This window comes from Charadrius vociferus, unplaced genomic scaffold (assembly GCF_000708025.1).
Source record: "Charadrius vociferus isolate BGI_N301 unplaced genomic scaffold, ASM70802v2 scaffold15, whole genome shotgun sequence".
Classification (NCBI taxonomy): domain Eukaryota; kingdom Metazoa; phylum Chordata; class Aves; order Charadriiformes; family Charadriidae; genus Charadrius; species Charadrius vociferus.
Genome location: NW_009650064.1, coordinates 4,119,548 through 4,135,473, shown reverse-complemented (window position 1 = coordinate 4,135,473; position 15,926 = coordinate 4,119,548). Strand labels below are relative to the sequence as shown.

Genomic DNA, 15,926 nt, shown 5'->3' with positions numbered 1-15,926 from the left:
GGGCGCCCGGGGCGACGCTGCAGTGCCGAGGGGCTCACTGAGGGCTCTGCCCTCACCTCAGGCACCGAAGACCCTCGGCAGGGTGGCGAGCACCATGCGGGCCGGCTTGCCCGCTGCCGAGGCCCTGCTCTGTCCCCACTGTGCACTCCAGCTACACCCGGGTGCGGTGCCCAGCGGAGGCGGGCACATGGAGCGGCCTTGTCGAGGCCTGTGGGGCTGAGCTGGGCCAGGCCGAGCTGAGCCACAGCCCCCACACCAGCCAAGAGCCCTCATAATGCGACATGCTCACTGCCCCACCACTGCCCCAACAAACGGGTGCCCGCTGCCCTTCCCGCACATGTCAGTCGCTTTTCCAGATCTCCAGAGCAGCCATCAAACCCGAACAGGCATAATACCAGAATACATGAAATAATAATCTTTATAGAGTGTGCTAACAATGATAGGCCAAGCCTAGAAAGAAATTAAGCAGTTTGTAATCCTTTCTAGGTATCCCTTAGCCAGTTTTTGTACCTTTCGTGGAAATGAGGCACAGGTGTGCTTTGCCCGGGGTTTCTACCTGCATATGGTATTGTCGTCATTTTCATTTCTGGGGAGTCTCTGTGGGATTTACACTAAATGCTATAAATTCCTGCCTTGAAAAAAACAAGCCACTCCTGTGCAGCAAGGTATTCATTCAAGCCTTGCAGTCCCTTGCCAAAGCCAGCAGACCCTGACATCAAATGACAAGAGGAGTTGGGCCCTTAAAACTGAAAAGAAGTTGCTTTTTTTTTGATGGGACTAAAGAAGAGGAAAGTGAGAGTAGAAAATTGCAGAGAGAAATCATACAGCCGTCGCTACAAGCTGGGAGAATAGTCCCTGCAACAGCAGTCTGAATAGATGGAATTTGGACAACCTCCCTCAAACTGAAGAAAAGTTTGTTACAATAGCTGAGACCAACATGAAGAATGTCTGTCCAAGAGTTTTTCCCGGATGGATTAACACAAAAAGCCAAATGTTAATGATATCATGCAGAAAGAATGACGAGATATATCTATAACCTGATTGGGGGGGTCTAAGGAATTACCCGGGTCCACAAGGGTACTGCTGTTCCTGAGGCGAGCTCATGCTTGCTCATTTGGTGACACCAGAAAAGAAATGGCAGGGAGAGTTGTCTAGGGAATCTTAAAAGCTCTACTCAACTTGCCCTAGTATTCCCCAATGTCAGAAGAAGAGGATACAAAATTAATTGGAATAAAAGCGTAGCAGGTTTCATGGCTACTATCATTATAAATTATATATGAGGAATTTTCCTATAAACGTCAGTCTTGGTGAGAGAGAAGATTTTGGTGGATGGACCTAGGCCTGCAAATAAAAAAATCTTGATTGCTGTTTTCAATAGCTTACTTCATGGCTGGCCAGGTCATTAAATTCTTTTCTATGTGATCAGTTTCCCCATGTGCCTGAGATAGTGCTGGCTAGGCATCTTGGTGTTATAGTTAAGATTCTAAATGAAGTGCTAATTGTTATTATTCTTTGACGTCATTACTGTGGAATATACAGCCAACTCCTTATTGTTCTGCATAAAGGGCAGTTCAGGACTGTGCAAATAAGGGATAAAAAAGGGATAGAGGATACACTGGAGGAGGAGCCGCGAGAGGAGGGCAGAGATCATCAGCTCCATCAGGTCAGTGCACAGAGTTGCTTCCTATCGCTCCAGTTTCTGAATGGATTATAAGGCTGAAGGCAGTTTTGGACCTGAGAGGACCCCATGCATCCAAATGCATCAAAGCAAATAAACCTTCTGAAAACACTGAGGCATACAATACAGAGACAACAGCAGTTATTTCCTTCCCAGTCCACCCAGTCTCTGGGGTTTCTGGCACCTGCTCCGGTTGTCTTTTGGATATGAATATTAGGACTGTTTGCTCAAAAGGTGCCACAGTTACCAAATTAGAATCTGCAGCCCTCTTTTCCTCTCAAAAATTCTGTAGTGCCAGCAACAGTTGATGCTTCTTCATGGTGTCCTTGAAAGGGATCGTCTTTTGAGGAGTGAAGGAAGGCATTGATGCTCAATCATTTCTTGCTTGTGCTCCACTGAAATTTAAAATAAAATTTACCTCTGACTTTAGTGAGGGAAAATTTAGGCAGTGAATCATTGTCTTTTCCACAAAGAGTGCCAGCTGCGATACTTAGCACTGTACTTTCTGTGGTGTGGACTGGAGCCGACTAAGGACAGAACTGTGACAATCAAGTGATTTTGCATATGCCACAAAGAGTCTTTAGATAATCATAATCTGGATCAAATTAGAACCAAAAATCTACTGGAAAAAGATCACATGGGACATCAGCAATCCCCTGAGCCAGCTGCATTCCTAAATAGTTTAGTTGATTATAAAATCTACCTCTCTATCACAAAAGAAAAAAAAAAAAAAGCAATGCTATGTGCCACATAAGAAAATGCATACATTTGTGCTCCTCCTTCCCTTTCTGTGCCAGAAATTAACTAAGCAAATACTGTCTTACCACGGCTGTGTCAACATCAATCAATGGTTCTGTGAAACAAACAAAGATATTGTGGCACAAGAGGCTATTTAACGGAATTGGAATGGCAGCTGTACAAAAAATGTGGGTGAATCAATGATTCCTAAATGGAAAAAGTTAAAATTAGTAGGGGGAAGAAAAATATTTTTGTACTTCCAAAAGGGCATTGTAAACAAAGGAGGAAAAAAAAAAAGCAAAAGTTCAAATCAGAATAAATGGAGCGGACAGGGATTTCACAAGCCTTTGTTGATTTTATGCATGCTTCTGAAATAGAAAAATCTCAAAAAAAAGCAATTTCTTAAGTTCAGTTCAACTTGTAAAGAGGTGGATTTTTGGTCTTTTTTATGCACATCAAGTAGTGGTATAATTACATGAATGATCCTGTGTTTGGTACTGTCATGAGCTATACTGATAAAAAAAGAGACTCAGCTATTTCCCAAGTTCCCAACTTGCGGTCAAGACATGGCTAATGTATGCATTCAGGCCCAAGGACTAGAGAACACATCAACTTCCACAGCTGAGACATTAACATTCATGTGGCACTTTTTCCTCCCACTTTCTATTCTGGATTATGATTCTGTAAATTTCAGTTCTCACTCTGAAGTCCTCCAGGTTCAGAGGGCCTATCTGAAACAAATACACTGCTTATTTTAGCAACAGGAAAACATTGTTTAGGTAAACTGGATTTCTGATCAAGTAATACTCTATATATGTGTCATTTTTTCCTAAAAGTTTAACTTAGACTAGTATAACTTCATCATTCATTGCCAGAAATGTTCTACATTATCATGTCTTAGAAAAAAACAGAAACACTCCCACAGAAACACCTCCTTCCAGTCCCTATTCCTTGCTCAATGCCCTTTAAATGATGCTAGTATTCTTCTGTCTTTTGTGTTTTTAAATGTTATCTATCCGGTCTGCAATGGAAATAAAGTCATCAAAGACAATGTTTTTATGCTGTTCCTTTACTCCTCTGTGTTTGTGTAAAGGAGCTTTACTCTGAGAAAGTTTTTTCATTCCCCATCCTTGTTTTTCCAGGAACCAGTGGAGTTGAATCACCTTTACAGACAAATAGTCCAATCTACATTTTAATCAGTCAAGACATAAAATTGTTACATGTAATTCAGTCCCTACAGTCTCTACAGTCCCATTTTAACAACTGACAGCCCGTCAGATGTAGGCCACAAGCATTCCTAGCCTGGGTTCTGCTCCAGGAAGAGTTCAGGTAAGAACGGCACGGGAGCAGAGTTCCTCCTTTTGAAAATGAAAGCAAGGACCACAGCACAAGGACAAAAGGCCAAGCTTTTCACACTCCTTTTCAAAGCACGGTTTGGTTGATGTGCTGTGACATGGTTTAGTTTCACACAAGGTGAAATTCTGTAGCTCCAAATACCATCTACCGTATGGAAACTATCATCTGGCAGACATTGTCTGCGTGACCTGCCCAGCAGTCCCAGTGCGTCTCTACACACAAGCACCTGGTACATTTACCAGTACTCCCCTCCTTGATCATGGATGCATTACAGTAAGTCTGAGCGGAAGATTCATGGGTGCACTTCTGTAGCCCAAAGCCACGCAAAAAAAAGAGTGTTCTTCATATCTTGACAGGGTTTAGACCAGACCTTTTGTAGGCTCCTATTTTTCCTAGGTGTGACCAGTGATCATCTGACCTCCAGGAAAGTGGAAAGTGGCCAACTGCTGCTGTTCATACAGCTATCGTTTTGTTCAGGGAATTAATTCTGACAAAACGACAGACCGACTTACCCCTGGGTGTAACGCAGTTGATGTGCAGTGCGAAAGCCTCCTTCAAATAGAAGATCGGACTCACTCTCCACAAGTCCCTATATTTGGCCCTTTCCTTGGTTGGGTTCCACATGGTTGCTCTGGGCAGCTCTTGGCTGAGCGTGCTCCTATCAGAGGAGTGAGCTGCGTAGAGGGGAGAAGAGGCCTTGCTCAGGTTAGGGACTGCACCCCGAGAGAGTGACACCTAAAAATTTGCAGCTGGAGGATTTTACCTAGAGAAATCTATGCCCGTTATTGGATTTACGCAGTACAGTACAGAGCACATTCTGACAAAAAAGACTGTCCCTGGTTATGTGTAAAGTGCCACTTTTGCAATTGTTTCTGTGGCAAGTTTTTAGACCTTTTCTTGTAGGTTTCTAAACCTCTCATTTTAGTCTGTTTTAATTCATGTTGAGGTGATGACACGGTAAATGTTACGAAGTGTTGGCAAATTTTCCTTTCTGGGGCTGAAATGACAGTCTAGAAGGAGTGGGAGGTGTCTTGTTGTGACTTGTATCATCATACTGCAGTCACGTCAACCAAATTGTGTCCATTTATGAAAGGAGCATTTGTGAACACAATGAAAAACAAGAAGAAAATAACAAATACACCAGAGATTATGTATTTCTTGACCTCTTTATGACCTGGTGAACAAACTGTGAGCCTGGAAGCATGTCCGTTGTTTCAAATTACATCACCTGGTCTAATAAAAGATATCCCCTCTTCCTGAAAAGTGCCATTGCTTTTGTTTATTTTGGTGTTGGAGGAACCTATGGACTTAGGATTGCTATGTTGTGTAAAGGCTCTATAGCTTTTGTTTGATATTTGATGGTACTGAAAATATAATAGATTTTCTTCACAACCATAACTTTGGCAACACTTGAAGTCACAGCAGTCAGGGAGTCTCTGACTAAAAAATCAGTTAAAATCTAGAGTTAAAATTCATGTCAGATTGTGGTCCCAGGTTTGAAAGGTGAGGCACAGTCAAACGTGCGAGGCTTCCAGAAAGTAGTCAAATCATCTGTTCGTGTTTTTTTAACAAACTTGTTATTGGCATAGACTTTTAAAAATATGTATACTTAAGCCAGCCTGTTTTAACTTTACTGTTTTGTTTGAAATAATCTAATTAGGAAATTGTGGATCTCAGGTTTCTACTGCATTGAAATTTTTAAGCTTCATGATTAACAAAACTGGCAATAGATAACAGCATAAGCAACCTTAGTTAAATATATTTTGATTAAATGAGTTCAGGATACATTTTCCTAAGACAAATTTGGCCATGTTCAATACAGCATTACATGTAAACGTCTGGAAAAACTGCAATGTTTTTCCAAGCAGGAGGCATGAGATTACTATAATCCATAGCCTCCACCACAGTATTAATTAGCATGGCTCACTAACCAGGGACGTAATATTTGTAAATGAAACTCTAGAAGGGCATCAGTAAGGAACAGGATGTTGAAGCCAAATGGAAAACATGAACCAATAAAAAGGCTGAACTAGCTAGAAGTGCAAGCTCAGCCTTTGAAGTTAGTTCAAGTACTGCATGCTTTAATTTTGGTGTAATCTTATGATGGGGGTACAAACAAGAACTCAGAAACAGATTTTGTAACATTTGGCCCAATTGTAGATGAATCAGTTTGTTGATGGTTACCAACAATTGCACAGCCAGAGAAGCTGTGGTCTTTGTTAAACTAGATTGAATAATTGGCTTCAGTGGGAGTTTCGGGTGCAGAGCAAATGAAGTGTCACGGCCCTTGACTGTCGTAAGATTCCTTAGCAGAGGCTAAGCTTTTGCATTCAGAACAACCTGAATATGGATTCAGAGAAAATAAGTCCCTCAAGAGTTCATCTACTCACTCCCCTGCCCCAGTAAGAGTCTGAAAATATGTAGTCATTTCTGGCAGATGTGCCTATCTTATCTGTTTTTAGAACCCCTCTGATGACAATAAGGATACCAGAAGCTCTCTGGGCAGTTTGTGTCCAATGCTTAACTGTTGTTTCAGAATACAGTCTGTGATTAGTACTGCATTACCTTGGCAAGCCCAACTAAGCCTATGCATTTCTGTGTTTTGATTTTGTTTTGCTTTGGGTTTTTTTAATACACTGTCACGTGGAGCTGCAGTGACAAAGCTGTGCTTCCCTGGTGTTTCACTCAGGAAAAAAAAAAGAAAAAAAAGATCACTATTTTCATCCTTTGGATAGCTTTCTGAAGGCCTACTACTGTCAGGTGCTGAGCACCTCTGGAGACGTGAATTGAGAGCAAGTTTCAATATATTCAGCAAATTTCAGGATCAGACAGTGAGGAGTTAAGATGATCTTTGAACTGGAAGGTCATAACTGGAAGATGAACACAGTCGTACATACTCTCCTTTTTTAGATCAAGCAATCAGTTCATTAGCTTGAAAATACTAAATCATTTATCGTAGTCTTTAGTGAATGGCCCAACACGTGCTGTTAATTACTTTCTCATTTGGGAGAAAAAACACAGGGAAAGTTAATTTTTTTCTTGCATATGCTTTCTAGAGGAAAAAAGACTCCCCAAAAGTGCCTTTAGTTTCTCTTTCCAGCAGCCATGCAGACCTCTGGAAAGAGCCATATTCCTCAACAAAGCAAGCGTAATGGCTCTGTCCTCTCAAAGGCAAGTGAATACAAACACAAACATTTTAATCAAATGACCTTCATTTCAAAAAAAATACACAGAAGAAAATGGTTGGAATATTGTCTTAGGAAAAAGATTATATGCACCAAAATTAAGCCCTATGTGATTATGACAGTAAAATAGTTTACCAAAGTAATTTTCTACATATATGTGCATAGTGTATATGTATATGCACACAAGCACACACAAACCCATGAAGAATAGATTTTATAAACATGTATATGTGCCAGCACACACATATATACATACAAAAGTGTAAAGGTACAAATTACTCTAAAGATGTGACAGATTCGATTCCCAAAATACCCTTTTCTGGAATGAGTGGTGTTCAATCCAATCAGGGTCTCAGGTTTACAAAACTAGTACTGATTATTTGGGTCTCGCAGCTGGGATGAAATTCATTTAGTTGCCTACAGGTGAAAACTACTGAGAATGACAAAAGCTTATTGATTGTATTTAGGGACCCATTGGCACCACAGTCTATTATAATGAATATTTCCAATGAAATCTTTGTATTTACTAACTTTGACAGATGGAGAATATTGCATAAGCTATTGTGTGCCTGTGCATTCCTTGAGTGTGATGCTGTGTTTTTTTCTTGCTTGCCTTGTCATTTGTTTCATTTAACTTTCTCATTAATGGCACAATTGCTTTGCTTTGTTCAAAAATCCTTTTCTGAGAAGCGAGTATTACTTTCTTTTTAAACTTCTTGCCAACAAAAGATTTTCAAACGCATATGGTACAGAGGAATTATGTACAAGATTGTTTTAGAGGAAAAAGAACTATCTAAAATTAAAAGCACAAATCCACTTACTGCATTTCCACTTTTCCTTTGACATGAAATGAAAACTTAACATGAGAAATGCAGACAGTTCATCAGCATACTCTTAACAAATACATAATTAACATGTGGAATAAGCAATGCTGTTGTCAACGCTTTCACATATGTTACCATGAAACTAAAATATTTTAATTAGTAGAGAAATAAAGGAAAACGCAAGTAAATGCAGCCTGTGCTTGACATATAAATTAGCTTGGCTCTATGAATATTAAAATAAGAGAATCTCATCTATACCTTGCCTACCCTTACCATACTAGGACAGCTTAGTGGCTACTGCATAACTGCAATCTGCTCCAGCACTCTGATAAATTATTACTTGGCAGAGAAGTATCCATCGTGGCCATTGTGCAAATGCTTTACTAAGTCACTGGTAGAAATCAAGATGTGTGAGTTTGTTAGCAGGTAGGTAGAAAGTGTAGACTTTGGTGTTTTGTATTAATCCAGTGTGCTGGACTGACAGAACCTTATTTGAAGGCTACGTAATAAGAGGAAAAATAAGAAACTATATAGCAATACCATGTGGCTTCTGATTTGGGAACTACAATTTAGCCTATTAGACATGGACCTGTTCCAAAAGTGCACATTCAAACAATCATGCATGAAGGAGTTAGAAACACAGATGTGAATTATAACTCTCTGAAATCCTGGGAATGCTCCAAATCAGGCCATTAGAGGTAGGTTTGAACTGTGAGTACAGATCCAGATCTAAAATTTTTGTTCAAACTTGTCTTTTTTTTTTTCCCTAACATTTTTAAAGCAACTACTGAATGTATTAAAACCAGCAATGTTCCATAAGCTTAAAAAAATTCCAGTTAACCCCATCTTAGCTGTATTCAGACATGATTCACAATGACAGACGAAGGGCTTTTCTATAAAAAAGCAGTAACAAAAATCATCAGTTGAATGTAATGGGGTGGTTTAAACAGGTCAAATTCAAGCTGGATCACTGCAGCTCCATTGGCCACATGCAGCTGCACAGTGATCAGTTTGGCCCAGTATTTAATATTAGAAACATAAGAAATGTAAGGATTTTCTTTTCCAAGTTTGGGACAGAACTTTGAAACATGTGGTCTCTTTTCAATCGTTTTTACACACACATGAGCTATTGGGTGGGATTGAGGATGGCCCTTTCACAAGCGTACAAGTGGTACAGGATAGCAAATGTCCCTAAGTCTATAATACAGTATAGGGCTAAAGGCACAGAAGGACCAATGAAGGGACATCAGCCATTTTCCAGTGTTCTCAACAGCAGGAATTTGGAGGTCCCACATTTATAAAAAATAACCAGTTCATTAATGCTTTTATCTGTAGACTTCATTAATGCAGGTTTCTCTTTTTTTTTTTTTTTTTTTTTAAGTTAGACATATTTGCAAAGTGAGTCGCAGTGATTCTTCTCATGTAAAAGCCGTTGGCCACCCATTACTGTATAATAAGAGAACCAATAATAGAAATTAGGTCTGCTGAATCTGGTCTACTGCTATGTCTGCAAAGCACTTCTCTTCATCACTGATCTCAATGTCTGATGATTAAATACTAAATTTCCACACCTTGAAAGGGACAAACAAATCCACAGCTCACAGTCTAAGACCATCCCCCATTAATGGTACTTTAAGAAACAGACACTAGAAAGATACCGTGATCCTCATGGAGGATAGAGGCAATGGCAGAGCAGCATTGTACAGACACAAATGAGAAAGCATTTTCCCCTTTTTTAAATGGCCTGGTGACCACCACTACCACTCTTGTAAACTATTGTAAGCATGCACCTTAGTAACATAATCCGGCACTACATATTTTCAGGAATTAATCTCACAGCCTGATATTATGTGTCATGCAGTAGCAGGGGAGAAGTCAAAGCAAAATGTATAAAGCCCCTTCCTGAAGTGCATAGTCACAGCTTGTGTTGATATCAGAAGTAGTTGAATGACCAGCTTCAGGACTGCACCCTCAAAGATTACAAAATGTTTTAATAAACATGCCAGGTCTGATGAGAGAAAAGTGAAATATACAGTAAGAGCATCTGAGTGTAAATATTTATGAATCCAAATGACAGTTTAAAAAAAATCCAAAATAGTTCCAATATGTTGCATTGCTTGGGCATAAACAAGAAAAGTAAGTCTGAATGAATATGATTAGATTGTGTATTTTGAACGCCACTAAAGCATAAATCCATCCAGAGGAGTTTCTAGGTTTGCAGGTTTCTGAAAAGAGAATTGGTTTTATTGTCTGTAGCAGCAAACTCCACAGATGACTGTTGTTCAGCTGTAGACTTCTGAAAGTCCCAAGGTACACATAGTTAAAATAAACAAGGAATAAAGTTTTAGTTATCTACAGGGAGAGGAGCTAGGCTTGTTGAGTAAAATTTGTCTAGCCCTTTAGAACTGCTGAGCTCACATAGGTGGTAGATCAGCAACCTGAGAGAGAACAGATCTCAAGAAACAAGATTAAAAGGCAATAGCAGTGCAAGCAGAAAGCGCTAAATCACAGAAGTGATGTAGAGTCATCATTTAGAACAGTAACATTTAGTTAGTCTCTGTACCTGTTCAGTTCTCAGGCTTGCGGCTGGAGCTGGCAGCAGTCATCACATGGTCCCTTCAGGACAAGACTAAAACCACTATTCCATTTCAGATGTATCACCAAATAGCAGTTATGTGGTATCATTGCATCAGATTATACTCAGTAACCCAGAAATGAAAGCGTCCCTGTCTCTTAATATATTCCCTGTTCAATTGCTCAATGTTTCTTTAAAATTAACACATAAAATGGGCATAATGATATGACATGTATTTCTAGCATTACTAATACATGTGATCCTCCTCAGTTGCATGCTAAAGACATGGGCTATAAATGACTGTGCATGTGAATGTATATACACGTATATATACACGGATATATATTTCAGTTAACGTGGAGACAGAACTGCAAACTGGATTGAGAGTTATCATTGGTTTGCAGAGCTTGGAGTGGATAGAGCCAGCTTGCAAAATTGTACTCTCAGTCATTGAAGTACACGAAGTACTTTTTGTTTGTTTGTTTTTCAAGTTTGATGGACATGTGTGGTATTAATCATAGTGACTGTCTGGGACAGTAGTTCTTGCGTAGGGGCTGGTAAATTTTTGTTAACAATTTGGCAAGGCTGGAACATATTCACAAGAAGTTTTATCATCTGTGACAAATATCTGGATAATATTTTTCATTTTAGAAGTAATCCAAGTATGATTCAGGTCAAAGCTACCACCATAAGATAAGCATTGTCTACATGTTATTTAACTGTTTCAAAACGTCATGAAGGCAAGAATACAACAAAACAGAAATTGCCTGCCACCCTCCAGCAATTGGTTGCGTGCACTGTGCTGACTACAGCAGTAGAAGGTGGCCTTTCACATGTTTTTGAGACTGACATACATCACTGCATTTATGGCATTTTGTGATTCTTTTTTGCCTTTCCCATTAATGAGTGGTAGGCCACACAGTACCACATGTGCTGGGCTCACTACAAGATGCTGCACTGCACCCTCCTCAGATGTACTGAGCATTATCTACTGCATCTGTGAAATTTGGGAAAACATGAAAAACAGGGACAAGAATTTTATGTTTTACTCCCTTGTGGATTCCACTCAAGATGTCTTTCTCAGGTAATGTCACATGAGCAAACAACCCAAACACAGAGGGAATGGAGATAAGCACAAAGCAAACTCTGTCTTTGAACTGTGGGGAAAGCAGGAATTGAACCAATGATCTCCCTTGCTCCTTCTGTAAGGATATATGAGCAGGGCAGCTATATCCATTAGAATGCATGTATTTCTTCCCTGCCAGCCTATCTGAAGCAACTCCCGATGGAAATCCCATAGAATTGTTGGTCATTGTACCAAGAGTGAAAAAAAAAACACCCTAATAGCTGTCCTTAGCTGCCATTCTACACTGAGGAGGAACGCACTTGTGAATGGTCCTTAGCAATATGATCTAAGAGCTCCAAGTGAAGAACCTTTACTTCTGACAACTGAGACAGGGCTGCATGGCTTGTGCTCCTTGTCCAAGAGGTTGGGAGGGGTAGCAGAAGAAAAACCCATCCCTAACTCAGGGGTAGTCCTCGGGAACTCAGCAAGCTGGAGCTCACTCATCTGCCTTTCTCTTACATGCGTTACACACATGTAGAGAAGAATGAAGCCAGCAGCTTTGTGGCTGGGAACTGGTGTTTAATGCGGTCTGAAAAATGTGGAGAGGTCTATCATTATCCTGTCCCCTGCCTAGCAGTTAATTCTGCTCCTGCCCCCTCTTAACTCCCCAATTAATCCTTTGGCCTTAGTCCCAACATCAACCCTGCCCCAATTCTTTTTAAAACTCTTAAAATTGTAAAAAGAAGCAAGAAAGTAGGGAGAGCTACAGAAGAGCTGTGAGCTCCTGCAGCCTTCCATTGACTAATGACATGGGAGGAATGGTGCTTTACGGAAGTTCTCAATCACATCTGTGTCCTGATGTATTTTAAGCCTTTCTTGTCGATCAAAACTCAGAAATGAGGCAAAAGGTGTACTTTGGATGAGGAATCAGACCAGGCTGGGAGCAAACCACAACAGGGTTTGATTTTATGGTAGCTCAGACACCTCATGAGTTATCCTTGATGAGTAGAAGTTGTGTGAGTTGCAGTGCTGAGAACATAGTGTGCCAAGACACGCTGCTTCAGGTCTGTCAGTTCAATGCAGTGTTTTACTTATTTGTTAGATCAGACACTGAAGAACTGGGTTTGATTTTAAGATCTTTAGGACCTAGCCCACCTAGTTGTTTGTACCATGCATACTTCAGTGGAATCTGATTTGAGCCTCAAGGTGTACTATTAAACAAATCAGTAACGCAAGAGTCAGTATTACAATTGTGTTGATGTGGAAGACATTGGAAGATGTTTATTTTCTATCCCTGACTAGTGTCCCATGGTTCTTAATAATATTCCAAGTTGTCATCTTTGCTCTGGAAACATAAGGACAAACCTTGCATGTACATTATTTTTGTGTCTCCTGCCCACCTCCGTTAAATGTCTCTGCATTCCCTTCCTCAGAGAGATTTTAATCTGCCTGCAAAAGGTAACAGAATGTCATTGTTTTGTTGCAGCCAGTTGAAATAGTCAGAACAGTTCTTCAATAAATGCATCCAAAAAAGAGAAAAAAGGTGTGATTGGGTTGGCCCTCACTAGCAGCCAGTCTCCCACCCAGCTGCTCACTCACCCCCCCGCCCCCAGCAGGACAAGAAAAGAGGAAAAACAGGAAAGGGAAAGCTTGTGAGTCAAGGTAAAGACAAGGAGGTTGCTTACCAATTACTGTTGCAGGCAAAACAGACTCAAACCAGGGAAATTAATTTATTGCCAATTAGAATAAATCATTACTGATTTGGGTAGTGGGAAACAAAACAAGAAAAACGAACGTTTACACACTTAGAGAAAACACTTTTCCTCCACCTTTCCCAGGTTCAAGTTCACTCCAAGCACTTCTTTTGCCCTCCTTGTTATCGCCACAGGTTACGCTTAGCCCCTTCGGTGAGTGAGGCACTGGGCATTCCCTTCTTCCTTCTCAGTCTTCCTCTGCTGCAGTGTGGGTCCTCCATGGGCTGCAGGGAATATCTGCTCCACTACAGAGCACCTTCTGCTCTTCAGCCTCCTGGACCTCCTCCTCCTCTGGCCTTGGTGTTCCCTCTGTTGGTTTTCACTCTTTTTATTCCCTTCTCCTATGTCTGGCTTTCTTTGCTCTTTCTTAAATATATTTGCCTGAGGTGCCACCATTTTGGCTGCAGGGCTCAGCTGTGCCCTGCAGTGCGTCGGTTGGAGCTGGCTGTGTCCAGCATGGGGCAGCCCCAGCCCCTCCTCACAGAGGCCATCACTACAGCCTCCCTGCTGCCAGCACCTTGCCACTTATACCCAAAACACAAGGTGTGACCTCCTCTGTAACTAAGTGGAGAGAAGCTGTCCCATTCAAGAACAGCAGTGGTCTTTTGTAGATATCTCACCTGATCAGCAGAGTGATCAGATCACTGCAGAGAGCATGGCTGAGGAGAACCACCAGAGGGTCACGATGGAAGAAGAGGAAACCACTCAAAGGCAGTGGAAACACTTGAGCTGTTGGGAGGGAAGGGGCTGAGCAGGCAAATTTCCACTGGTATTGGAGAGCGGGCTGCAACTGAAGCTGGTGGGAGAAACATCTAAAACCACTCAAGACCCCTACTTTCTCATTGCATCAGCCTAAACCACAGCCTAATGCCTGGCAGGAGCACAACTCTCAGGTTTTGAATTACAGGGTGAGCCGGGGACTGCTGGACTGGTCTGCAGCAATGACTGTGGCTACCTTGTAGGCCCTCTTTGAGAACTGGGTCCAGCTGGAAGTTCTCAGCTACAGAGCAGGACCAAAGCCCCTGGACAAGGACTCCCCATGCCGATATAGCTGTGTGTGAAGCAGAACTGCAGTACAAAAAGGCATAAATGTATGAAATACAGTAACACCTGCAGAGGTGCATAATGTCCAAGGTCACTGGATGACTTTAACTGCAACTAGAGGAAGTAATAAGAGGGCAGAAAGAGGACATGAGGGAAGACCAAGGAATGCTGCAGTTTTCTCTGAAGCCACATACAGAAAATGCTGCCACAGGAAGTGTGTTTAGGAGGACTAGCGAGGACAGGACACCAACTTGCCTGAAATAGCAGTGTTGAAGTACAGAATTAGAAGAGGAAGGAGGAGCAAAGAAGGAAGGGGAGCAATAGTCCAAGTTCTATCAACTTTTTTCAGTCCATCTAATTTCAGCATAGGCTTATAAAAAAAAAAAAAACCAAGACAAAACCTCCAGGGGATTCTTCCATCTGGGAATTCAAGCTTTGAAGCAAAATCTGCTTTTCTGTCTTTAGCAGATCTCTGCTGTCCCACTTCTTTCTCCCATTCTAATGTTTAATTGGCTTCGGCACAGATGATCTATTGCTAGTTCTCTGTCAGGCCCTTGCCAGTAACTCCATGGGGTCTGAGCTTCCTCCAGTCATCTCATGCTCCTATTTAAAATATTTTCTCCTGCTCCTATTTAAAATATTTTAACTGGAAAGCTTAGATAACCGCATTTCAGAGACTACCATTTTGCAACAAAATTCCATCTGGTCAACATTAGGTCCACTAACCATGGTTGGAGTGAAAAATCTTGCCTTCATGTTGAGTCTGTACAGCTTCAGTTAAACGTGATTTGGAGTGGGATAACTTGCTACTAATGAGCATCAGCACTGACAGCAGGAAAACTAGCTTTTAAGAATCCAAATTTCAAAGCACACTTGTTGGCAGTCTGGTACTCACTTTCTGCTTCTTGGGAAGATTTGAGTTTTTCTCCAAAATTGCACTACTCTTTGGAGAAATGGTGGATTTTTCAGAATTTCCAGGCTTTGGAAAGGACGTAGATGAAGCACCTGTATATGAAAAGAAAATTAAAATTACGGGAAAATGAATGGTTTTAATATTGTGTACTGCTATTGGTAGCCCTACTTCTAAATTGAGTTATTTAATGAACAAACAGGTCATAATATCCTTGGGGAAGACCTAAGAGGATATACCCAGCTGACACAAGGTTGACGCAATGCCTCTTACGTCCCCCAAAAATAGGATTACCGTGCCACTGTGCAGAATGAAGAAATGGCCATATTCCTCTCTGCAGCAGGACCTGTGCAGTAAGGACAATGCTGATACCCTAGAACTTTCACTTTCCCTTTCCTAGAAAGCTTATCAGTCACAAGTACAGTGCAGAGAGCAACTCCTCTGCAGGCAGCGTAAGAGAGGCAGCGGTTTAAGTACACAGCTCCAAAGGAGAGCAAACAAAGCCCTTACACTGAGAGAATTTCACCTAAGCTATAAGCTTGTCCTCCTAAACTACAGAGTTAACAGGTTAACAACCTGTAAGGAATGATGATGAGTTTTTCTCCAGATCTTCTTGCATTTTAAGGAGTATTCTCTCCTGCTCCAAGGCTTCTATGTACTTGGAATAGGACCAGGAAGCCTGCAAGAACCATTAAAAACCATCAGCCTCCAGACTATATCACTAGTAGTTCCTGGTCCATTTCAACAGTGAGACCAAAAATTGCTTATGTTATATCCCTGTTATTGAATAATCATA

General features: G+C 41.1%; 1 protein-coding gene across 1 annotated transcript in view; it reads right to left on the bottom strand.

Annotated features, from left to right (window-relative positions):
- The window catches only part of RGS22 (regulator of G-protein signaling 22), an 81,343-nt gene that overhangs the window by 1,227 nt on the left and 64,190 nt on the right, over positions 1-15,926 (bottom strand). The window contains exons 24-26 of the mRNA XM_009891915.1: positions 15,707-15,809; positions 15,116-15,225; positions 57-236 (exon numbers count right to left, since the gene is read on the bottom strand). Coding sequence (XP_009890217.1) covers positions 57-236; positions 15,116-15,225; positions 15,707-15,809 — 393 coding nt within the window. The remainder of the gene's footprint in view (positions 1-56; positions 237-15,115; positions 15,226-15,706; positions 15,810-15,926) is intronic.